The sequence below is a fragment of the Ambystoma mexicanum genome, chromosome 6p (assembly GCF_040938575.1).
Source record: "Ambystoma mexicanum isolate Mex_15411 chromosome 6p, UKY_AmexF1_1, whole genome shotgun sequence".
NCBI classification, from domain to species: domain Eukaryota; kingdom Metazoa; phylum Chordata; class Amphibia; order Caudata; family Ambystomatidae; genus Ambystoma; species Ambystoma mexicanum.
In genome coordinates this window covers 1,481,550,409-1,481,576,021 of record NC_090935.1, presented here as the reverse complement: position 1 = coordinate 1,481,576,021, position 25,613 = coordinate 1,481,550,409, and the positions used below count along the sequence as shown (strand labels likewise).

Below are 25,613 nucleotides of genomic sequence, written 5' to 3'. Positions count from 1 at the left end.
TCCAGAGGTAGATGAACCATCTGATTAAAGGCCATGGGGGTTACATGGGGGCATATTTGGCGACATTGTGGTTCATAGCCAAAGTTGGGAAGACCACCTGAAACATCTAGCTGCAGTTTTTCAAAGCCTGAAAGGAGCAGGGTTGCACATAAATCAAAAGAAAACAAATGTTGCAAACTCCTATACCAGGTATTTGGGATATTTTGTAGGACAAGGAACCATTAGGCCGCAGCGGGAAAAGGTGGAGGCCATCCAGCAGTTACAATTCCCGGCGAATACAAGGCAGGTTAGGGCATTTCTGGGATTTGTGGGATATTACCGTCGGTTCATACCACACTTTCCAACTCTGGCAACTCCCTTAACGAACTTGCTGAGATCAGATACTCCACCAAAAAGCGAGTGGAGAAATAATGAAACTGAAGGAGCATTTAAGGCACTCAAGACCGCCCTGTTACACAAATCTGTTCTTCATTGCCCTGATTTTAAGGCGCCTTTTTATCTACACAGTGACACTTCCGGAACGGGCATAGGAGCTGTACTTTTCCAGAACAGAGGAAAAGACGAACAACCTGTTTTATTTATTAGTAGGAAGTTAATGCTGCATGAAGTGAAGTATGCGACTATAGAAAAAGAATGTCTTGCAGTAAAGTGGGTGATAGAGTCCTTGAGATACTATTTGTTGGGCAGGAAGTTCACCCTGGTTACGGATCATGCGCCACTGGTATGGTTATCCCGGAACAAAGAGACAACTCCTAGAGTGCTGAGATGGTTCCTGTCATTACAGCCTTACTCGTTCCAGACTGTCCACCTGTCTGGAAGTAAAATGTCGCAAGCTGACTTCTTGTCGAGGATACATGCCCTTCCCGAGCGTAAGGGCTTAAGGGAGGGGAAATGTGACAAATCAGGGAGAAAAGCTACAGATCAGAGCCAATTAAGTAATGGTGCAGTCAGCCAGGAAGGCTGGGAGGACTGAGAGGATTGTGATGTCACGCAGGTCATGATGTCGCTATGGGAGGGTCTCCATGGGAAAGACATGGCTTTGGTCCTAGGAGAGAGGAAGAATTGCCTAGGAGGTGCTTTTCTTGAATATACTGGTTTTTCCTTGGTCTGTGGGTCATGTTGTTATTATTCGTTTTTTTTTTTTGTTTGGCCGGCAGGTTACAGAGAGAAATTAGGAGGAAGAAGATTCTCAGGAGGAACCTACCAAGTATGAGTGGGCGTATTAGAGGAAGAGACTAATACAAGATGTTAAAGCACTCCTGTTGAGCACCTTTATATTTTATGAGAAGTTCGCCTGTTGTGGAGCGGCTTTGTCGGAGCCTGTCGATAAAAACCAACAAAGCGAAAGTCAGCTGTGTAAGCTACAAGCCGCGCGTACAAACAGCTGAGCGGTGATCGCTCCCTCACTCCGGCCCCACCCTTGGAAGGGCGGAGCCGGGCCGTGTGACAGCTGACGCAGAGTCTTTGTAACGAAGGCGGCAAGCCGGCCGTGATCTGTCAACTGTCATCGGCGCACCGTTAAAGAAGGGGCGAAGTCTCCGGAGACAGTCGGTCTCGTGGAGACTGGGAAGCGAAGCTAAATACAGAGGAGGAGTGTGGAAGCCCTGCAGCCACTCCCAGCGAAACGAAGCACGAAGCAAGGAGGTGAGGAAGGGAAGGCTTCCCACATGGGAGGAGAGGAGGAGAAGACGTAAAATGCTGCACTTGCCAAGGGGATAAGATGAACTGACTAGGAAGGCTGAAGAGGACATTAAAATACTTGGTTAGTGAATAATAACGCATTAAGATTTGGGAAAGGAGAGAGAGAGAGAGCTTGTTGGAAATGACCACTTCTGCCTTTTAAATGGAAGGGATGACGCCTTTTAAATGGAAGGGATGACTGTTTCCTTGAGTAGAGTCCTTCCCATGAGTTGGTCCCCGGACTTTACATTCTGAAACATCAGCCAGTTAAGTCTCCATAAACATATGCTGAAACCCTCATTTATTAAAAGACTGCCTATGAGAAAGGACTGTCGAGCGTTCTTCCTACAGAAAGACACAGTTGGTTAGCCATATAAGTTAATACATTATATTGATTTCAACACAATCTGTTTCCAGAGTGGTCTTTCCCGTCCGCACCCTTACAAACCCCTACTTACATTCAATGTTGCAAAAATAGTGCCAGTGATCCTGTATGGCCTGGAGGCCAAACCAGCACTTTGGGATACAGATTGGCAAAAGATGTAAGGATTTATTTGGAAGGGGTCCCTGGGATTGCCAACAAGCCTCCCCATGTCAGGCTTCAGGTATGAATTAGGCCTCAAATCATTGGAGACATTAGCAGATTGGAGGTTACTCTCCTTGTTTAGGCTAATTGTAGTGCCTCAAAAAAAAACCCTCTATGAAGATATCAATCTACATCTAATAAATCACAAATCAAAGATATTGGCACATCTGGAACAAAAGGTTTTGAGAGTTCTGAAGGAGGCAGAAATCACCATTGAAGCTCTGATTACCAACCTATTGAAAGCCAAAAAAGACATCGGAATTAGGGATTGGATCAGAACTGTTGAGAAACTGCGACAGATTAAACCCTGGAACAGCTTCTTAGTAGTGGGCAAGAAATTAGGTCAACTACCAAATTACTTGATGAAATGTCCAGACTGGGAAACAAGAAATACATTTTTAAGGGTGCGCTTCAATGTTATCCATGCAGGGGAAATACTGAATACTAGAGGTCAAAGGCAAAACGCAATTAAATTGTGCAGCATTTGTGAAAACCCAGCTAACAAAACCTGAGCCATCCGCTTAGGAACTGCAAGGACACATGGGACTTAAGAGTAAAACATTTCTTCAAATTTGTGGAGAGAGAAGAATAGTTGCTCTCAGAAACCTTTTGGAACATGTTGAACTTGTTGCATAATACAGCTATAAAAATAGCAGTTGTCCAGTTTCTTCTAAGGGCTGGAATTATCTATTACTAGCAATCACAGAGCCCAGACAATGACCTAAAAGCAAGCCAAAGAGGAAAAGCAGTAGATACTAACTGTATAGGTAAATGTACGCTGAGCTGAAGAAAGCTGACTGGAAAGTACGAAAAAAAAGTGGCTGCAAGAGGATGGCAGCCGACAAATACATCGTACAAGGCTTTGATGGCTCATATTCCTATTGACCAATTCTTCTGTTTTATCCATCATCTTTTCTTCCCTCTGCTATTTGTTAACCATTAATTATCGCCCTTGACTACATTGTTAAATGTCATGATTTGAATATTGCAATCAAAAGTATTTTTTTTATTTATTCCTTGAATTTTAATCAAAACGTTTTTTTAAATTTTTGCAAGGGTCTTCGAAACTTGAAGATTCACAAACCAAGCGTGTTTTACTATATAAAGTCTTGTCGCCTTCCAAGTTCTAAAAAGCCATCGTCTCCTCTTCAACTGGAGTGTAGAGGCCGGAATTTATTCCGACTTAGGGTGGCCCTCTCGGTGCGCCAAGATGGTTTATCGTTGTGAAGGCTGATTCTATTAGCTTCACCATTGTCAGTGTCCACCGTGTTGTCTCTGCCGAGATTAGCCTGTTCCACACAGCTTCTTCATCCAGCGTTACCGCCCCTTGCAAGCGAGATTGAAGATATGTGTCTCTGTTTTGTTGTGTCTTAGGACACTGGAGCACTAAATGTTTCAGTGTTTTCACTTGATCTTTATTTTCTCATAGACGACAACTATTGTCCATTGATGGGGAGCGGATAGCTAAGATTTTGTATGTCTTCAGCAAATTGACTCTGGCCTTCAGGAACGTACCTCGCATACCTTTGTTTGGGAATTTCATGCAGTAATTTTGAGGTTTCTTGACTTTGTTGAACGTCGGTGGGAGATGAGCCAATAGTTTGTTGGCGCTAGCTGCGTCGATCGTCGTGATCCAGTCCATCAGTTCCATTTTCAATTTCACTCGGTCTGGGTTGGTTATCAGAACTTCTACCGAGCAGGCTATTTCTCTCAAGATATCTTGCTGCCTTGCCGCCCAGTTCTTGAGATCCTTACATGTGCCGCTCTTGAGTTCTTCTGCAATGATGTTGTAGATTGGCAAGGTATCTGCCATCAAGATTTTGTTGAATAGTCTCATCTTGCTTTGCTCTACCAACAAGGCCGAGGAAATGAGGCCCAGTTCTCATCTAATCGTGGGCATGGATTTTGACTTTGGTAGACCCAGTACCGATTTCCAGACGTGGCCTTCCAGCTTCTGCCATATCGTACTTGGGATGTTTAATGTTGCTTCCATGCCATGGATAATCGACGGGACGACCTTACCCTTATAAAAGTTGATAGATGGCAACAGCGAGAATTTACCAAATTTATTATCCACCGCTCTCGTTTGTGCTGTAGGTATTTTCACCTTACTCCATAGCTCTTTTTGCATCGCTTTGTCTCTGGCCGACCCGTCGATGGTCACCCCTAAGTATTTGAATTCATTGACAACTTCAATTTTTGTTTTGTCCAGAAACCATTTAGGCAGTCTAGGTGACTTCTTTGTTGTCTTGGCTAAGACTAGTACTTTTGTTTTTCCTGTGTTAATTTACAGATTGTTCTCTTCCGTATATCTTGCCAGGTTCGTTAATTTACGTTGTTGGCCACATTTTAATGTTATCAATTTGTAAAGGTTGTGTATGACCATAAACAACTTAAAAAAAATGTATAAAATGCCCTTGCCAACGTATCTATGTAGGAAAGACAAACAGGAAATGTAAAACAAGGATGATCGAGCACAAAAGTTGTATCGGGAATGGAGTCGAACAGACTCCTCAAGTCAAACATTTTTTCGAAAATAAACATACTTGTAATGATTTTGAATGGCTAATTCTTAAACAGATTAAGGGAGAATCTCAGCAACGGAGCAACCAACAATTATTGCAATTGGAACAAAAATTGATTTTCTTAACAAAAAGCCATATCCATGGTTTGAATGAAGGAGTGGAATGGCATAATGCCTAAATAACTTGTTGTAACTCGATCATTCTTGTTAATAAATGGGTTGTTACTTCCCTGAAACCTTCCTTTCGAAAATTGCATGTTGTATATGATCATATTTGAAACCTCTACTTGTGTTGCACTAAGAAACTATCAGGTTCATGACCAATTGGCGTCTGGCCATGGTGACTAAAACATTTTTTTTAGGCAAAGACTGGTGAAGAACAATATGATAGGGGCTCAATGAAACCTTATTACACACAATGTGGGTTGTGTACTTATGTGCTAGCTAGATGTATAGAGATGTTGAATATACTGACAATGGGAATATGATGCCAATGTATACATTTGATGGAATACAGATAGATGTTTCTCCAACATTTTGTTTCACCTTACTGAGTCATGGCTAGGAAGCTGTTGGTCATATTTGGATCCTTTGGGGATAGGTCTCTGCAGTAACCCTACGCTTTCAGAGAGTGCTCAATGGCTGCTATTGGGAGTAGAATCATTGCGGCCCCCTTTAGGATTACTTCCTTATTTTTTCAACTTATCATATATTCCATACAATTGTAAAAATAGTGATTACAGGCTATAGAAAGCATAGCATCTTCAATTTCTTGTGGAAAGGACATTTCCGTCTCTTCCACAGAATTAATTAAAAAAAAGAAGAAAAAAAACTATGTTACCCAGCAGGCACGAGTTTGAGATCAAGTGAGGATTGCGCGATGACGTCATCGCGTATGAACGTGATGACGTCACAACGTAGATTCACGCAGATACAAGTGCACCCATCTTTTTACCCATTTTGTGGCGTTTACCAGCAGCGAGATTTATGCGGATCCAAAGAAAGAAAGCATCTTAATGAGTAAGTGCATATGGGATAGTGATTTACCCATAGAGATGTATGGAGGAAAGTCTCACATGTTACTTATCAGACACTCCCTGTCTTAATGTTTTGACAGACTGAAATACATTTGGAGGCTGAAGTATAAACACTGATACCTGGAATTCTTTTCATGTGAATCTGGTACATATGACCAGCCACATTTACAGTTTGACAAGTAAGTGGAAAGTTATTTGGGCAAGATGCTATCTGATTTTTCCACAATGACATTATGCCATGGATATCTTAATTTAGATTTAATGGGGTTTGTCGTTTTTGTTGATTTACAGGCAATATTGTGATCACCAAAGAGGTTGGTAGCTACTACACCATGTCAATAGTCAACAGGGTGGGCTTTACATCATATTCACTCTGACTACACCTACATAGATGAGAGTGCCAAGTCCCAGTGATTTCTGGTAAGATTGCATGGGGCAGTAGTGCAGGATATACGCTGTAAAATACACTTTCAAGAAGTCTAATTTGGCTTTTTTATTGTTTACTAGGTTGTGAGAAGAGGATAAAGGCAAGAACTTCCTAATTAATTGGAACCTGCCATTGTCAACCATTGAAGGTTGGATAAGACTCAGGGATATTCACCCTAGGAGTCTAAGCGGTATGTGACTATTAGCATGCTTCACACCACTATGGGGATGAGGTTTATCTTTAAAGGTTGAAGTGAAAGACCTGTATAGTGATACCTAATACTAATGTAGTGCCTCCTTTTGATCAACAGGGTACCTCAGTGTTGATAGAAGACGTTTTAATGGAGTTCAGCTCTTTCATGAGCATAACAGACACAAGACATCATATACCCCTGAAGAATGTCTTACATTTTTCATGTTTATGGACGAAACTTGTCCAAATTGGGAAATAACAGTACAAAAGCTAATATGCAATAGCTGGAATTTTTACCGCAGGAGGATCAGAGTGTGATTGGACCACACCTTTGACCTAGGATATTACATATTATTAGGACCCACTTATATTGGTTTACTTGTGTTGTTTTTTTAAAGTTTTGTAAATGTTTAATGTGACATGAACATTTTTATGATTCTTCTTAAAAGTGTTTCACCTTCATGTGATTAATATAATTAGTATTTTTTGGAATGAAAACAAGAAACGGTATTACTAAGCTGCCAGATAGGATACCCTTTTATAGGCATTGTTGTTATATGACTTCTTTTTGTAGAATACAAGTCAAGAGGATGGGGGCATGGGGGACAAGAGAGGGGTGGGTGGGTAGGTGGGTAGGGGTCAAGTTAGTGGGGGTGGGTGGGGGTCAAGAGAGTGGGGGGTGGAGAGTCAAGGGAGTGGGTGGTGAGTGGGGGGTCATGAGAGTGGTGGGTGGGTTGGGGATGAGAAAGTGGGGGTGGATGGGTAGGTAGGGGTCATTAGAGTATGTAGTAGGGTGGGTGGGTTTTATTGTTAATAGAGTGGGGAGTAATGTGTTTGGATAGGGTCAACAGAGTAGAGTAGCATGGGTAGGAGGGGGTTGAGAGTTTGAGGAGTAGGGTGGGTGGGTGGAGATGAGAGAGAGAGAGAGTGTGAGGAGTAAGGGGCAGATTGGTGGTTGATAGAGTGGGAGTAGTGGACATATTGGGGTTGATAGAGTGGGGAGTTGGGTGGGTGGGCTAGAGAGAGGGGGGTAGGGTGCACAGGGGTTGAGAGAGTGGTACGTAGGATGGGTAGTTAGGGGTCAAGTGAATGCGAGCAATGGTGGGTGTGAGGGGGTTGAGTTAGTGGGGAGTAGGGTAGGTGGATGAGGGTTAAGAGAGTAGTGTGTTGGGTGGGGTGGGTGAAGAGAATGGGGAATAGTGTGGGTGTGTGGAGGTCAAGAGGGTGGGGAGTAGGGTGGGTGGGTACGGGTTGAGTGAGTACAAGTAGGGTGTGTGTGAGGGGGTTGAATTAGTGGGAAGTAGGGTAGGTGGGTGAGGGTCGAGAGAGTGGGGTAAGGTGGGGAAGTGTTGAGTGAGTGGCAGTAGGGTTGGTGGGGGTAGTGTGAGTGGCAGTAAGGTGGGAGGGTAGGGGTTGAGAGAGTGTGGTAAGGGAGTGTTGGGTGGGGATTGAGAGAATGGGTGTGGGTGGATGTCAAGCGTGGGGGGTGGGTAGGGGTCAAGAGGGGGGATGGATGGGTCAAGAGAGTTGGGGCGGGTGGGTTGGGCTCAAGAGAGTGGTGGGTGAGGGGTGAGAGATTGGTGGTTGGGTGGGTGGGGTTGAAGAGCGTGGTGAGTGGGTAGGTGTGGGTGAGAGAGTAGAGGGTTTGGGGGTGAGAGAGAGGGTTTGAAGGTGAGAGAGTGGTGGGTGGGTGGATTGATGTCAATTAGTGGGAATGGGTGTCTAGAGTGGGGGTAGGGTGGGTGGTTGGGGGTTGAGCATGAGGATAGTGTGGGTCGGTGGGAGTTGAGAGAGTGGGGGTAGGGTGGGAGGTTGTTGAGAGAGTGGGGGTGGGTGGGTGTCAATAGAGTGGGGGTCATGAGAGTGGGGGTTGGGTGGGTGGAGGTAGATAGAGGGGCGGTATTGGTGGGTGGGGGTCAAGAGTGGGTGTATGGTAGGTGGGTGGGGGTCGAGAGGATAGGTGGGATAAAGAGAGTGGTGGGTGGGTGTCGAGGGTAGAGGTGGGTGGGGGTCAAGAGCATAGTGGGTGGGTGGGGGTCAAGAGAATCGGGGTGGGTGGGTTAGTGTAGATTAAGAGAGTGGGGATGGGGCTCAAGAATGATGGGTGGGTGGGGATAAAGAGAGTTCAGGTACAGTGGGTGGGTGAGGGTCAAGAGAGTGGGGGTGGGTGGATAGTGGTTGAGAGAGTGGGGGTAGTGTGGGTGAGGGCTAAGAGAGTAGGGTTATGGTGGGTGGAGGTTGAGAGAGTGGGTGTATGAAGTGTAGGTGTGGGTCCAGGGTGTGGGTTTTGGGTGGGTAGGGGTCAAAAGATTGGGGAAAGGTGGGTGGGTATGGGTAGAGAGAATGGCGGTGGGTGGAGATCAAGAGAGTGATGGCTGGTTTTGGGTTGCAAAATTTGGGTTATGGTGAGTGGGGGTGGAGAGAGTGGTAGTAGGGTAGGTGACAGTTGAGAGACTGGGGATAGGGTTTGTGGGTTGGGATCAAGAAAGTTGGGGTAAGGTGGGTGGGTGGGGGTGGACAGAGTGGGTGTAGGTTGGCTGGGTGTGGGTTAACAGAGTGGGGTATGGCAGGTAGGGGTTGAGATAGTGGGGAGTCTGGTGGATGGAGGGGGATCAAGAGCTTGGGAGTAGGGCGGGTGGGTATGTTTCAAGAGAATGGGAGTAGGGTAAGTAGGTGGCAGTCAAGAGCATGTAGGGTGGGTGGCTGGGAGTCAAGAGAGTTGGGGCTCTGGTGGGTCAATGGGGGTCAAGAGAGTAAGGGTTATGTGGGTGGGGATCAATTATGGGGGCTGGGTGGGTGGGGGTTTAGAGATTGGGAAATGGGGTTGGTGAGTTGGGACAGAGAGTGGGAAGTAAGGTGGGTAGGGGGTCAAGGGCATGGGGGTAGGGTGGGTGGGGGTCAAGAGAGTTGGGGCTCTGGTAGGTGGGTCAGGGTCAAGATAGTGTGGGCTAGGGTAGGTGGGTGGGGTCAAGAGAGAGGGGAGTTTTATGGGTGGGGGTCATGAGAACGAGTAGGGGGTAGGAAGGGTTCAAGGGCGTGGGTAGTAGTTCAGAGGGTATGGGTTGGGAGATTGGAGAGTAGGGTGGATGGGTGCATGCTTGAGAAAGTTGGGAGTAGGGTGGGAGCGTGGTGGTAGAAAGCATGGGTTGGTGGAGAGAGTGAGTAGGGTTTGGGAGGGTGGGGGTGGAGAGAGTGGGGGTGGCTATGGATAGAGAAAGTTGGGGGTGGAGAGAGTGGAGTTTGGGTGGGAATGTAGAGAGTTGGGGTGGAGAGAGTGAGGGTAGGGGTAGAGAGAGTGAAGAGTAGGGTCAGTGGGGGTTGAGAGGAAATAGGAGGGGTAGGAAGCGGTCAAGGGAATGCGGAGTAGGGCATGTGGGTACAGGTTGAGGGAGTGGCGAGTAGGGTGAGTGGGTAGGGCATTGAGATCGAGGGGTGTAGAGTGGGTGGTAGGGGATTGCGAGTGTACGGTGGGTGGGTGCAGGTTGAGATATTGGTGAGTAGAGTGGTTGGGTGGTGTTCCAGAAAGTGGGGAGTAGTGTGGGAGTTTGGTGGGGGAGAGAATGGCAGTAGATAGGGCAGAGAAAGTTAGGAGTGGAGAGAGTTGGGGGGGCTGTGAGAGTATAGAGAGTTGGGGTGGAGAGAGTGCAGGGTGGGTGGGGGTGGAGAGAGTTGGGTGTCTAGAGAGTGGGGTGTGGGTCAGTGGGTGGTGATTGAGAGAGTGGAGGTGTGTGGGTCAAGAGAGTGAGGGTTGGGTGGGTGGGACTCAAGACAGTGGGGGTTGGTGGGGGTTAAGAGAGTTGGAGTGGGTGGGGTTCAAGAGAGTGGGGGCAGTGGGTGGGGGATGAGAGAGTTAGGGTGGGTGGGGTCACGAGAGTGTGGGGTGGGTAGGTGGGGGTCAAGAAAGTGGGGTCCAAAGAGTGAGGGACGGGTAGGTGGGGATCAAGAGAGTGGGGGTAGGTGGGTGGGGATCAAGAGAGTGATGGGTGGGGGTCGATAGTGTGGTGGGTTAGGGGTTGAGAGTGTGGTGGGTGGGGATCAAGAGAGTGGTGGGTGGGTGGGTGTCGAGAGAGTGAGTGTGGGTACATGGGGGTTGATAGAGTTGGGGGTGAGTGAGGGTTTAGAGTGTGCAGGACGGGTGGAGTCAAGAGTGGGGGCAGGATGGGGATCAAGAGTGGGGTAGGGTGGGTTGGTGGGGGTCATGAGAGTGGGCGTAGGGTGGGTGGGAGTGGCTCAAGAGAGTGGGGTTAGTGTGAGTCGAGAGAGTGGGGGTAGGGTGGATGGCTGGGGGTCGAGAGAGTTTGGGGAGCGTGGGTGAGAGTCAAGAGAGTGGGGGTAGGGTGGGTGGGTGTTGAGTGAGTGGTGGTAGGATGGGTGGGGGTCGAGTGAGTGATGGTAGGGTGGGTGGGGGTCGAGTGAGTGGCAGTAGGGTGGGTGGGCAGGGGTCCAGAGAGTGGTTTTAATGTGGGTGGGTCAGGAGAGTAGGGGTAGGGTGGATGGGTGTCAATTGAGTGGTGGTAGGGTGGGTGGGGGTCAAGTGAGTGGCAGTAGGGTGGGTGGGTGGCAGTCGAGAGATTGCATTAAGGTGGGTGGGGCTCGAGAAAGTGGGGGTAACATGGGTGGGTCAGGGTCAAGAAAGTTTTGGTAGGGTCAGTGGGTGAGGGTCGCGAGAATGAGGGTAGGGTGGGTATGTGTCAGTAGGGTATGTGGGGTCAAGTGAGTGGCAGTAGGGTGGCAGTAGGGTGGGTGGTTAGGGGATGAGAGAGTGGGGTAAGGTGGGTGGGTTGGGGTCGAGAGAGTGTTGGGTGGCTGCGGATTGAGAGAATGGGGTGGGTGGGTGTTGTGAGAATGAGGGGTGGGTAGGCGTCAAGAGGGTGGGCAGGTGGGGTTCAAGAAAGTGGGGGTGGGTGGGTTGGGCTCAAGAGAGTGGTGGGTGGAGGTTGATAAAGTGGTGGGTGAGGGTCAAGAGAGTGGTGGGTGGTGAGAGAGTGGAAGGTGTGGGTTGAGAGAGTGGCGGGTGGGTGGATGGGTGTCAAGAGAGTGGGGATGGGTGTCAAGAGTGGGGCTAGGGTGGGTGGGCGGGGGTCGAGAGTGAGTGTAGTGTGGGTGGGAGGGGCTCAAGAGAGTGGGGATAGTGTACGTCAAGAGAGTTGGTGTCGGATAGGTAGGCGGGGGTCGAGAGAGTTTGGGTAGCTTGGGTAGGTGAGGGTCGAGAGAATGGGGGTAAGATGGATGGGTGTCAATTGAGTGGTGGTAGGGTGGGATGAGAGAGCTGGGGTAGGGTGGGTGGGTGTTGGTTGAGGGAGTTTGCCTATGGTGGGTGGGTGAGGGTCGAGAGAGTGGGGGTAGGTGTTAGGTAAGATTTTCACAGAACTGATAAATCTTTCTTTCCTGGTTCAACCCCAGAACTTTTTGCTTTACTAGTGGGATATTTGTTATTAGTACCCCGCCAGAGTCAAGCAGAATGCAACACGCATTCTGATTGGCTCTCGCCGGGTCCTTACCCGGCCGAGAATCCTTTGATTCTCGGCCGGGACTCCAGCTGCCTTGTCCTCAGCAGGGGGGGGGCATGGCAGCCCCTCAGCCAATGAGGAGGCTCGAAGCGGGGCTTTTTTTTTTTCTTTTTTTTTCCCCTTCCCTCCCTCCTCCCTACCCCACCCCACTTACCTTCTTGCTCCTGCGTCCCTGGTGGGGGACGATGGCAGCCTCCAGCATTGTGGAGACTCTGTGCCTCCACACAGCTGGAGGCTTCCATTGTCCCCTGACAGGGACGAAGGTACGTTTTTTTTTTCTCCTCCTTCCCCTCCCTCCCACCTTCCCAACCCCACTTACCTTCTACTTTTTTTTTCCGGGAGCAGACGCGCTGGGAACACTTGTGTTCCCAGCGCGTCCGCTCCCGAAGGCCGCAATGGAAAAAGAAAACGGACTCCCGTTTTCCCTTTCCCGGTGGCCATTTTCTTGGTCGTTTTTTTATTTTTTTTTTTGGGCCTTCGTTAAGGCCCTCGCTTCGCTCGGGCCTATAACTATGGCCCCCGGGGCATTACCTGAGTCGGTAATGCCCCGCCGCTCGGGTCATATTGCTTAATTAATACCTCAGTGAGGGGGAACCTTTTTTGACGCTCACTGTCAGGGGTAAGACTGGCCTTGGGCCCAGTACTGTTGGGACTGTGGGGCCTGGGACCATGAAGAAACCCGGATCCAAAGGGTTTCCGTACTTTAAAGGGCTGTTGTGCCCTTTCTGCAGACAGATCCAGCGTTCTGCCCGCCGGAACTACAATTCCCAGCAGGCTTCGCGGGCCCGCGAGCCAATGGGAAGCCGCGCTGGGTGTGGCACGCGACGAATGCGCATGCGCAAGCCCCGAGGCACGGGGCTTGTGCTCGAGACGCCGAGGAGAGAGGACGTGAGCCCAGCAGCTCCCCGGAATCCATACGCGAGGGGCCAAGAGCCACAGGAACCACGATCCGGCCCCTCGCACATACAAGATAAGTGCCGCTCACCCCAGGGAGAGTCAGGGATCCTAGGGGAAGCGCAGGGGGCATATCCCGACCCCTTCCAGAGCCCCTGCGGATCACGCAAAAGCTAAGTGGGCGGATTCACGGGAAAGTCGTGTTTGTTAATGTGCATGGTGCATGGTTACAGTGCATATATCTCTTGGGAAAAGCGCCGGAAAGGCGCGTGAGATTGAAGCACTAGCTTGGGGAACCCGGTCTGAGGAAAGACTGCGTTCTGACACCCGGTCTGAGGGAAGACCGTGTTTGGGCAAAAGATAAGCCACGTGCGGCAGCGCACCCTAAAGTTCCTGGATTGGTTATTCCAAAAACTAAACGCGTGTTGAGAGAGTTTGCATGAAGGTGTGAGATCAGCAGAACGTTGACAAACGCTAATGCTTGTCTTTTGTTTTCTTTTAGTTTGAACCCGAAGCATACCTGAATCTTGGACTGCAAGGACGTGGCACAGGACTTGACAGTCTTGCAGGACTGGACGTTAAGGACTAAAGCAAAGCTAAGTGTGCTCGTACATGAGACTGTGTTCATGAAACTGTAATGGGCTAATGTCAACAATTGTTTGTTGCTACCTTGGTGTGTTGTTATAAGGCTCGAAAGAGCACCTTCAGGTTGGTTCAAGGGGTCTGGTGAGGGTGGCAGCACCTTTACATGTAGAGGTGTTACGGCAGCTCCATCAGCCAGTTTGAGGAAAGTGTGCAGGCATCGTTTACCCTAAAATCCCCAGTCCTATCCATAACTTCTTCCCAACCCTCAATCCGGTAATCCTAAAATCCCTTTACCTATCCAACCATCGAGACCCTAACCCTCCTTCCCCGCTCTGGTTGAGGAGGCCTGTGTTAAGCTCTGTCTTGCAGGCACTGAAACCATTGAGGGGGTGGTTGGTACTGCGTCGCTCCTGCGCCTAGGACCTGAGCATCGCTGACACTCACATAATCTTTCATTCTTTTTATGGGTGTAATTTTTAAAACTCTTCATAGTGTCTTTTTCAAGTTATCATCTTTAACAACTTATTGGCAATAAGTGCCTGTTGTTGCTGGGTTGCCCTAGGGGCTCCCCTTTTAACTTTTGAGTGAACTACAGTTCCCAAGGGTAGAAAGGATCTTTGGATCCCTTTTACATTTTATTTAGTGAAACCAGCAAAATGGCCCTTGTCTTCTTTATTTGCCATTTTAGTGTTTCTTGTTATTTCTTGTTCTTTCCCCTGACATCTAGGGTGGGAAATTCCTTTGTGTGATTTTTGTCTTCGGTGGGAGTCCCCTGGACACCCCGCCCAGGCTCCAGCATGTCTGTAAGAGCAGGAAGTGAGGGAGGAGTCCAAAACTCCCCAGTCCTTTGTCTTACGCCTTGCTTGAATGGGGACAAATCCCAGTGGGGGGCTGGCTGTCCTGATTGGACAACCAGACCGCCCTTCTTGTAAAATGCGGGGAGAGAATGCAAAGGTTGTGCTGTAATTCCTGATAAATACTGCGAACCTGGAAGCTGATGATATGTCAACTGCTGGAACTTAAACCGAAGAGGAACATGAAGGAAAAACGGCTGAGACGATTTCCAGCGACCGGAGAGCCTGCTGTGTAACCGGAGCCCTTCCTTCCAATTAACCTGGGGACTCCGAAAACGATGACCCTGACCCAGAGCCTGGTGAGTTCCACTAGACTCAAGACCTGCATTTTGAGCCATCCACGTGTTGCTGCAACCTTGCATTGTTGCAATACCGCAGTACCCTGGGACCTCAAGCCATCGTGCGTTGCATGGTCTTTCGAATTCCGAATCTCACTGAAACTTCGTGGGCATCCTGGTGGATCTCCAGAGACACAAATCAAGTCCAAAACCCCCCCTCAAAAGAGTGCTGGACCTTTAAAATGAAGAGAATTCAACCGCGATTTTCTGTCTTCTTCTATGCTCCTTGAAAAGGCACCAAATCTGCAGAATCGCATTCAGCCGTGAGGGAAACCTTGCCTAGAGCCCTCTTCATTGATCCCTGCTACAAAGTCCCTTCTGAGGTCTTGTTCTCAGTCTCCATGACAAGGAATCCATTAACTGGGTATTTGGCTGCAGACCCTCAAGTTCTCCTGCTGCAAAATCTTTTCAATGCTGAGGTACTGTGTTGGCTTGGGTATGTACTTACCTTAAGCCTGTTATGATTTATGTGTAGTTATGTGGTGTTGTCTGTGATCGGGTGGTCGCTCGCCCAGTGCACCCAGTCCAACTGCAAGGGACCTGCGAGGGTGTCTTCTGCGAAGCCCCTGGACCCTCTTCTAACTCTAAACTAAAGTACTTACCTGTTTGCCCAGTTTTCCTAAGGAAACTCTGACTTTTGCTACTAAAGAACCTATTTTGACACTGCCTGTTGGTCACTAGTCCTAGTGACCCCCCTTCTGCCACTGAGAACACTCATGCTCCAAGAATAAGGGACAGACTGTCAAGGGATTGGGACTTCTGCCTAAAAATGAAAAAACATGTTTCAAAGTTACTTACTTGTAAAGAGTTGGTTGGTAACTGTAATTCTAAGAGTGAACAGTTACAAAAGTTCTTACTGATCTTGAATATGTGATGCACTATTCCTAAAAGTATGGTTAACATCTTTTCTTCCTTAGCAACTGTTTTGCAAGTCTAATAGAAAGTAGATGTGAGGGTATTTTACTCTCATGTGATTAGGTTGTGCCTCTTCCCAAAAGTAAAGTGTTGGTGTCACCAGATTATTCCTGCAGGGTAATTGCATGAGCGTCCCCCAACTGTTGGTATCACCAGATTAGTCCCTTAAGGATAATTGTATGAGTGCCCCCCAACTGGGTCTTGCTTTTCCTGACTTGCTGCTAGCCTGTACTTAATAAGTCTGTGTTAGGTTGTTGCCTACCTAGAATAACTATTTAGTAAAGTGTGACATTGGGTTTTACTTTCCACCTTCATTGTGAGGTTAAACAAAGTATGTGGTTTTTACTTACCTTGTGTTAGCTGTGTGCCATCCAAATGAAGTTACAAGAGTTACTGCTTACCTCAATCTAGGGTTCCCTGATTTCAAAAGCATCTGTAATTGTATATTACATCCTTAGGTTTTTACTTACCTAGTATAACTGTGTGTTATAGCAAAAGTAGTTATAGGTTTTTACTGCACCTAGAATAACTGTGGCTGATTATTACTCAGCTCTCCCATGCTTCAGACACCGGCACTCAATTATACTAGTATATTCATACTGTAACGTTGTTGTATTGTCCTACGGCTATCTCGTTATGCCTCCAACACCTGGCATTAACTGTATAAGCATTTTCAGACTACAATGTCATTGAACTGTTCTTCTGCTTATTTTGTGTGTGTCACTGTAACCAAGTTCTCAAGTATCCTTGTAATGTTTGCGCCCGGTAACCTGCGGGTTTGGTTTTGCGCTATAATAAACAAACAAACAAACAAACAAACAAACAAGTGTTTCACTATCCACCAAAAGAATATTGTCCAGTTGACTGCTTATGTGATTTGTTACTGAGAGTCCTTGTACAACTGGTAGGGTCTACTGCCCTTGCATTACTGATTGTAATTGTAAAAAGTAACCATTGGTTTATACTCCCCAAGAATAGGCTTGACCTATACTGAATGTGTATGAAAAGGTTTTGACTTCCCTAGAACTACTGTTAGGTGTTCCAAATAAGGTCTATACTTGGGTCTGTGTACTTTCAAGTATAGTGTTGTGTTTTTATACTGTGATTTCATATAATGTGTTGGTACGTACATAGCCCTTAGTTGGACTTCAGAAAAACTGTCCTAACAGTAGGGTGGATGTCGATTGAGTTAGGGTAGTGTGGGTCAAGAGAGTTGGAGTATGGTGGGTGGGCAGGGGGCAAGAGAGTTTGGGTAGGGTGTGTGGGTGAGGTTCGAGAGAGTAGGGATAGGGTGGGTGGGTGTTGAGTGCCTGCAAGCAGGGTGGGTGGGGGTCAAGTGAGTGGCAGTAGAGTGGGTGGGTAGGGGTCGAGAGAGTGGTGGGTGGGTGGAGATTGAGAGAATAGAGTTGGTGGGTGTTGAGAGAGTGGGGGTGGGTAGGGGTCAAGAGGGTGGGCAGGTAGGGGTCTAGAGAGTGGGTGTGGGTGGGTTAGGCTAGTGGGTATGAGAGTAGAGGGTGGGGGAGAGAGAGTGGCAGGTGGGTCAATGGGTGTCAAGCTCGGTGGGTGGGGGTCGGGTGAGTGGCAGTAGAGTGGGTGGGTAGGGGTCGAGAGAGTGGGGGTAAGGTGGGTGGGTCAGGGTCAAGAGAGAGGTGGGTGAGTGCAAATTGAGAGAATGGGGTGGGTGGGTCTCGAGAGAATGGGGTGTAGGTAGGGGTCAAGAGGGTGGGCAGGTGAGGGTCGAGAAAGTGGGGGTGGATGGGTTGGGCTCAAGAGGGTGGTGGGTGGAGGTTGAGGGAGTGGTGAGTGAGGGTCAAGAGAGTGGTGGGTTGGTAGGTGTGGGGGTGAGAGAGTGGAAGGTGGGGTTTGAGAGAGGGGTGGGTGGGTGGGTGGATGGGTGTCATGAGAGTGGGGTGGGTGGGTGTTGAGAGTGAGGCTAGGGTGGGTGGTTGGGGACGAGAGTGAGGGTAGTGTGGGTAGGAGAAGCTCAAGAGAGTGGGGATAGTGTGGGTCGAGAGAGTTGGGGTAGGGTGGGTTGGTGGGGGCCAAGGAAATTTGGGTAGGGTGTGAATTGAGTGGTGGCAGGGTGGGGGTTGAGAGAGTTGGGGCAGGGTGGGTGGGTGGTGGTTGAGAGAGTTGGGGCAGGGTGGGAGGGGGTTGAGAGAGTTGGGGTAAGGTAGGTGGGTGGGGGTTGAGAGAGTTGGGGTAGGGTTGGTCGGTGGGGGTTGAGAGAGTTTGCATATGGTGGGTGGGTGAGGGTGGGGAGAGTGGGGGTAGGGTGGGTGTCAATTGAGTGGAGTAGTGTGGGTTGAGAGAGTTGGAGTAGGTTGGATGGGCAGGCATCAAGAGTTTGGATAGGGTGTATGAGTGACAGTGGGGGTGGGTGGGTTTTGGCTCAAGAGAGTGGTGGGTGGGTAGGTGGTGGGTATGAGAGTAGAGGGAGGGGGAGAGAGAGTGGCAGGTGGGTCAATGGGTTTCAAGAGAGTGAGTGGGGGTGCATGGGCGTCAAGAGTGGGGATAGGGTGGGTGGTTTTTGAAAGAGTGGGGATGGGTGGGTGTCAAGCAAGTGGGGTTTAAGGGAGTAGTGGGTGGGTTGGGGTCAAGAGGGTGAGGGTGGGTGTGTGGGTGTTGAGAGAGTGGGGGTGGATTGGTGGGGGTTGAGAGAGCAGGAGGTGGAGTCAAGAGTTGGGGTCAGATTGGAAGTTGGGGATCAAGAGTGGGGTAGGGTGGGCAGGTGGGGTTTGTATGAGTGGATGTAGGGCAGGAGGGTTTCAAGAGAATGGGGTAGTGTGGGTCAAAAGAGTTTGGGTAGGGTGGGTGGGCGGGCATCGAGAGAGTTTGGATAGGGTGGGTGGATGAGGGTCGAGAGAGTAGGGGTAGGGTGGGTGTCAAGTGAGTGGCGGTAAGTTGGGTGGGTAGGGGTCGAGTAAGTGGCAGTAGGGTTGATGGGTAGGGGTGAGTGAAGTAAGGTGGGTGGGGGTCAAGAAAGTGGGGGTAAGGTGGTTGGGTCAGGGTCAAGAGAGTGGTGGGTGGGTGGTGATTGAGAGAATGGGTATGGGTGGGTGTCGAGAGTAGGGGGTGGGTAGGGCTCAAGGGGGTAGATAGGTGTGGGTCAAGAGAGTGGGGTAGGTGGGTTGCACTCAAGAGAGTAGTGGGTGTGGACTGAGCGAGTGGTGGGAAGGTGGGGTGTGAGAGAGTGGCCAGAGTGAGGGTAGTGTGGGTGGGTCGGGATTGAGAGAGTGGGGTAGGCTGCATAGAGGTAGATAGAGTGGGGTATGGGTGGGGGTCAAGAGTGGGTATAGGGTGGGTGAGGGTCAAGAGAGCGGTGAGCGGGGATCGAGAGGGTGTGTGTAGATGGGTGAGGGTTGGTAGAGTGGGGGTGGGTGAGGGTTGAGAGAGAGGGGTTGGGTGTAGTTGAGATTGGGGTCGGGTGGGTGGTTGGGGATCAAGAGTGGGTTAGGTTGTGTGGGTTGGAAGAGTGGCGATATGGCAGGTGGGAGGGGCTCAAGAGAGTGGAGGTAGTGTGGGTCGAGAGAGTTGGGGTAGGGTGGAAGGGGGGTATTGAGAAAGAAGGTGGGATCAAGAGAGTGGTGGGTGGATGTTGAAAGAGTGGGGGTGGATGGGGCTCAAGAGAGTAGGGGATGGGTATAGGTTAAGAGAGTGGGGGTAGGAGTCGAGAGTGATGAGTGGGTGGGGGTCAAGAGATTGGGGGTGGGTGGGTGTTTGTGGAGAGAGTGGGGGTGGGTGGATGGTGGTTGATAGAGTGGGGGTAGGGTGGGTGAGGGTTTAGAGAGTGGGGGTATGGTGGGTGGGGGTTGAGAGAGTGGGTGTACAGTGGGAGGTGCTGGATGAGGTTATGGGTTTAGGTTGGGTGGATGGGGGTCAAGAGAGTGGGGCAAAGGTGGGTGGGTAGGAGTGGAGAGAGTGGGGGTTGGGTGGGGGCAAGAGAGTGATGGCCAGTTGGCGTCAAGAGAGTTGGGTCAGGTTGAGTGGGGGTGGTGAATGTGGGAGTAGGATGGGTGGCATTTGAGATACTGGGGATAGGGTGTGTGGGTTGGGGTCGAGAGAGTGAGGGTAAGGTGGGTGAATAGGGGTGGAGAGAGTGGGGGTAGGTTAGGTGGGTGTGGGTCAACAGAGTGGGATTATGGCAGGTTGGGGTTGAGATAGTGGGGAGTAGGGTGGGTGGAGGGGGTAAAGAGCTTGGGAATAGGGTGGGTGGGGGATGCAGTCAGGAGCATGAGGGTAGGGTGGGTGATTGGGGCCAAGGGAGTTGGGACTCTAGTGGGTCAGTGGGGGTCACGAGAGTAGGTGTTAGGGTGGGTGGGTGTCAATTATGGGGGCAGGGTGGGTGGGGTTAAGGGATCGGGGGATGGGGTTGGTGAGTAGGGATAGAGAGTGGGGAGTAGGGTGTGTAGGGGCTCAGGAGCATGGGGGTAGGGTGGATGGTAGTCAAGAGAGTTGGGGCTCTGGTAGGTGGGTTGGGGTAAAGAGAGTTGGAGCTCTGGTAGGTGGGTCAGGGTCAAGAGATCAGATGCTAGAGTGGGTGGGTGGGGGTCAAGAGAGTTGTCAGTCTGCTGAGTGATGGTCAAGAGAAGGAGTTGGGGGATAGGAAGGGCTCAAGGGAGTGGGGAGTAGGGTGGGCGGGTATGGGTTGAGAGATTGGGGAGAAGGATGGGTGGGTTTAGGTTGAGAAAGTGGAGAGTAAGGTGGGAGGGTGATTGTAGAGAAAGTGGGTTGGTGAAGAGAGTGAGTAAGGGTTGGGTGGGTGGGTGGGTGGGTGTAGAGAGAGTGGTAGAGGATGGGGTCGAGAAAGTTAGGGGTGGAGAAAGTAGGGTTTGCATGGGAGTGTAGAGAGTTGGTTTGGAGAGAGTGAGGGGTGGGGTGGAGAGAGTGGGGAGTATGGTGGGCAGGGGTTAAGAGTGGAAGTAGGAAGGGTAGGAACGGGTTGGGAGAATGGGGAGCAGGGCATGCAGGTACAGGTTGAGAGTGGCAATTATGGTGTGTGAGTGGGGGTTGAGAAGGTGGGGTATAGGGTGGGTGGGTATTGAGAGTGTGTAGAGTAGGGTGGGTGGGTGCAGGTCAAGAAAATGGGGAGAAGAGTGGGTGGTTGGGGCTCCAGAAATGGGGAGTAAGGTGGGAGGATGGTGTTGGAGATAGTGGGTTGGTGGAGAGAATGAGTGGGGGTTGGGTTGGTAGGTTGCCTTGGAGACTGTGGGGGTAGCTGGAGGTGGGGAGATTGGGGGTGGATGGGGTGGAGGTGTTGGAGTAGATAGAGTGGAGGGTGGGTGGGAGTGTAGAGAGTTGGTGTGGAGAGAGTGGGGGTGGGTGGGGTTGGAGAGAGTTGTGTATCAGTGGGTGGTGGTTGAGAGAGTGGTGGTGGGTGGGTCAAGAGAGTGGGGGTTGGGTGGGTGGGGCTCAAGAGAGTGGAGGGTGGAAGGGTTGGTGGGGGTCAAGAGTGTGGTGGTGGGTGGGTGTCAAGAGAGTAGGGCTGGATGGGGGTTGAAAGTGTGGACAGTGGGTGGGTGGGGGTCAAGAGAGTGAGGGGCTGGTGGGTGGGGGTCAAGAGATTGGGGGTAGGTGGGTGTGGGTCAAGAAAGTAGTAGGTGGGGGTCGATAGGTGGTGGGGTTGTAGGTTAGGGGTCAAGAGTGTGGTGGGTGGATGAGGGTCAAGAGATTGGTGGTTGGGTGGGCATCAAGAGAGTGAGGGTGGGTGCATCAGTATCAAGAGAGTCGTGGTGGATGGGTGGTTGTCGAGAGAGTGGGTTCTGGGTGGGGGTTGAGAGAGTGGGTAGTGGGAGGGTGGGGATCAAAAATGGGCTGGGGTGGGTGGGAGGGGGTCAAGAGTGTGGTTGTAGGTTGGATCAGAGGGGTTCCAAAGAGTGGGGGAAGGGTGGGTAGGAGGGGGGCAAGAGAGTGGCAGTTGTGTGGATGGGGGTCAAGAGAGTTGGGGTAGGGTAGGTGGGGGTCAAGAGAGTTGGTGTAGGTTGGGTGTGTGGGGTAGGGTGTGTGGCTGTCAAGTGAGTGGCAGTAGGCTAGGTGAGCAGGGGCCAAGTGAGTTGCAGTAGGGGGGTGGGTAGGGGTTGAGAGAGTGGGGTAAGGTGGGTAGGGGTTGAGAGCTTGGGGGTAATATGGGTGGGTGGGGTTGGGCATGTGGGGGTCGAGTGAGTGGGGGTAAGGTGGGTGGGTGTGGGTCGAGAAAGCTGAAGCTCGGGTAGGTGGAGGTTGAGTAACTGACCAACAAGCCTGACAATATCTATCAGGTCGGCAAGCATGCCTGCCCTCCAAGGACCCTGTCTGAACTGTTACTTTCCAAGAACCTTATCTGTAATGAGATTAACATGAATGTATTCTAAGGAGAATATTATAATTGTATTAGAAAAAAGAATATTATTATCGAATGGGATTTACCGCGACTAAGTCTTCATCTTCTCCATATCGGGCATCCAACAGTTTTTCGTGTCTTCTAACTAGCTCTTCGCACACAGTAAAGTAGAAAATTGCCTATAAAACAAAAATGATATAACAGTCAGAGTCATGCTACATCTGTTAACTAATTCAAATGATTTTATTTTTTTTAAAGTTGTTTTTATTGCATTTTTAGGATCAACACGAAAGAAAAAAAAAAAACAGTGGGACTTTCAACATTGTCCCTTCCCCTTCCCTTCCTCCCCCCTCAATCCCCCAGCACCGGCTGATGAATGTTTATCACATTAACGGTATGTCCTTAGAATTTGTCCCTTCATGTAAACCTGTCCAGGATTCTGATTTTGTGTGGGCACCACTGTAGCATGTAATCACTTTGTAGGTAATCTAGCACCAGCCCCCAGTCTGTTAGGAAGTTTTGCCGGGTCCCTTGGATGTTATATGTAATGCGCTCCATTGCTATGAATAGCCAAACACTCTGTAGCCATTCGATCATCGACGGCAGTGATTTCTGTTTCCATCTTTGGGCTATTGTTAGCCAGGCGGCGATAAGGAGGCCCATGAAGTTTCTCTTCTGAGTCTTTGTCATCGTCCTGTCTCGAGGGTCCCACCTGCCGCACATCCAAACCTCTTCTTTTAGGAGTTCTGCTGCTTTAAATATCCTTTGTATGTGGGTTTTTATCTCTGACCAGAAGTCCTGTAGTTTCGGGCAGTTCCACCAAATATATTTCCATGTACCCTTGCATCACAGTCCTCACAGCATTTGTTTTGTTTAGTGTTGTACATTCTTTCTGGAGTGTAATTCCATTGGATCATTATCTTTGTCCAAGCTTCTCTCATCTGGATCGCCCGTGTCCATTTAGGGATTATTTGCCAGACGCATTCCCACTGGTCTCTCGAGATCTCTCTCCCCAAAGTTATTTCCCATCTCTTCATGTAGTGCCATTTTGTTTCTTCCGCCTGGGCATTTATGAATTTTTACATTGTAGAGACTAATTTTCTGTCTCCTGTATGTGCATTAATAAAGGCCTCGAATGGGGTGAGATCTCTTGTTGCCACCTGTATTATCCTTAGGGTGGAGAGCAAGTGATGAAGTTGTTCATATTTGAATCTTTCTTTTTCTGTGAGACCGATGAGTGTGCAGCATTCCATGAATGTTCTGATCTGTTGATCTTTGTACATGTCCCCCCCTTTTGTGCAATCGGATTCTATCCATTCTTGGGACATTCCTTTCTCTGTGCCCGGTTGGAATTCCGGGTTCTCAAACATCAGCATGAAGGGAGCCGGATTTATAGTTAGTGTTTCTTTTTTTGTCGCCCTGTTCCATATTTCCAGTACTGCACTCATGATCTCCCTTATGCTGACATTTGGGTGTCTGTGTTCCGGGCTGATCCACAACAGCTGCTGTAAGATTTTCCTTGCCACCGCCCTGTTTTGTGCTCCCCATATCTTCTCTGAATTGTTGGGGCTCCATTCTTTCAAGACCCACAGTTGTGCTGCCTCATGATATTTTCGGAAATGTAGGAGTGCCATGCCTCCCTTGATCTTTGGGGCTGTTAGTGCCATGTTGGAGAGTCTCTGTGTTTTATTCTGCCAAATGTATTTGTTTATCAATTTGGCTAGTGATTTGAAGAACGTGGGAGGGATTCTCATAGGTAGGGCCTGGAAGTAGTGTAATAGTCTGGGCAGGATTGTCATTTTTATAACTGTAATTCTGCCCCACCATGAGATTGAGAGTGGGTTCCAGCTGTCCACATTTTTCCTTACCTTGGCTAACAGATTTGGGTAATTCCCTGCGTATAGGCCTTTGATCAAATTGGTGAGCATGACCCCCAGATATCTGATCCTCTCACCCGCCACTCGGAGTTGCTCGCTTCTGGATTTCCAGTTTGTCTCCCGCCAAAGCCATTAGCCACAGAATTCTGACTGTTTATCTTTAGATCCAAGACACTTCCATAAACTTCTATTGTTTGAATGAGAGGGGGTAGTTTATCTGCCGGTTCCGCAAGGACAATCAGCATGTCCTCCACGTATGCTGCTGTTTTATGGGTTATTCCTCCCATTGTGATGCCTTTGATTTCGTGGGTATTCCTTTTTTTCGTCAACAGCGGGTCCAGGAATACTGCGTATAGGAGTGGGGAGAGGGGACATCTCTGCTTTGTACCTCTTTCTATTCTTATTTTGTCTGAGAGTTCCCCATTCACCGCGATTCTATCTCTGGGTGAGTTGTAGTTGGCCGGTATCATGTTGATAAATGTTTCGCTGAGGTCTAGTTTCTCCAGAATATGGAAGAGTATGGACCACTCCACTCGGCAAACGCCTTTTCCGCGTCCATCACCAGCAATGCCGCTGGGGTGTTTGTGAACTCCACCTTCTCGCTCAGATGGGTGATTCTTCTAATGTTGTCCTGCATTGTCCTATTGGGGATGAACCCTGACTGATCCTGGTGTATCAGTTTGGGAAGGAGGGGCGTACGTCTGTTGGCTAAGATTTTGGTATATAGTTTTGTATATAGGTTTATTAGAGCAATGGGTCGATATGCGCCTGGTAACTCCGGGTTTTTCCCTTTCTTGTGGAAGACCAGAATTTATGCCTCATTCATTCAGCTTGTGATGTTGGCCGAGTCCACAAAGATGTTGAAGAGCTCTGTGAGGACTGGACTTAGGCAACCCTCGTAGGTTTTATAGAAGGTGGCTGTATAGCCAACCGGTCCCTGGGCTTTGTTTTTTGGCAAGTCCCTGATCGCCTTTGTAACTTCCTCTACCGTTATTGGTGCGTTGAGTGATGATTTCTTCTCTGGTGTAATGGTTGGGAGCTTCATATCTTTTAAGTAATTTGTCTGGTCTATCTCTTTTGGTTTGTCTGATTTATATAATTTTTGGTAGTAGTCTCTGAATATATCTTTTATGTCCTTCGATTGAGTTCTTATTTGGTCGTTGTTATCTCTCAAGGCCTTCACTGTTTGCCTTTGTAGCTTGCCTTTCAGCTGTCTCACCAGGAGTTTGTCTGCTTTGTTTGCCTTCACTGCATACCACTGTTTCATGTGGAGTAATTGGTTCTCTGCTCTTTTGGTAAGGATGGCTTCCAACTGACCCTGTAAATGTATGTACACTCCCTTTACTTTCTGGGTGTGTTTCTTTGTCATTTCCTCTCTTATCTTCGCTAAGTTGTTTTCTAGTTCTTTCCATTTTCAGGATTGTCTGTACTTCTGTGCTTTAAGTGGATCAAGTGTCCTCTCATTACTATTTGTAGGCTTCCCAAATTGTGGCATTCGCCATTTCCGGGGTGTTGTTTTGTTCGAAATAATCTGCTATCTAACCTCTGATTGTCTCTCGCATAACGGGGTCTTGCACGACTTCTCTTGGAAGGGTCCATCGCCATAGGGCGGATTATTTGTGGATGGCGGGTAGCGACATCCAAATAGGGGCATGATCCAATATCGAAATGGGGCCCGTCTCTACTTCTTGTATCTCTCCTAGGAGGCTCACCGATGCCCAAATATAGTCGATTCTGGAGCTTGTGCCGTGCACATGATAGTGATATGTGTATCCCGGTGACAAGCCTCTGATTTTCCGCCAAACATCTTCTAGCGCAAGTTTTTGCATGGCGTTCTTTAATGATTGTGTCGGGGATCCCTGGTGTGAGAGATTG

The 25,613-nt window shown here is 49.2% G+C and overlaps 1 protein-coding gene across 1 annotated transcript in view; it reads right to left on the bottom strand.

Moving 5' to 3' along the window:
• LOC138511071 (coiled-coil domain-containing protein 158-like) overlaps positions 1 to 25,613 on the bottom strand; it is a 1,089,990-nt gene that overhangs the window by 28,631 nt on the left and 1,035,746 nt on the right. Inside the window, exon 8 of the mRNA XM_069626570.1 lies at positions 21,948 to 22,040. Coding sequence (XP_069482671.1) covers positions 21,948 to 22,040 — 93 coding nt within the window. The remainder of the gene's footprint in view (positions 1 to 21,947; positions 22,041 to 25,613) is intronic.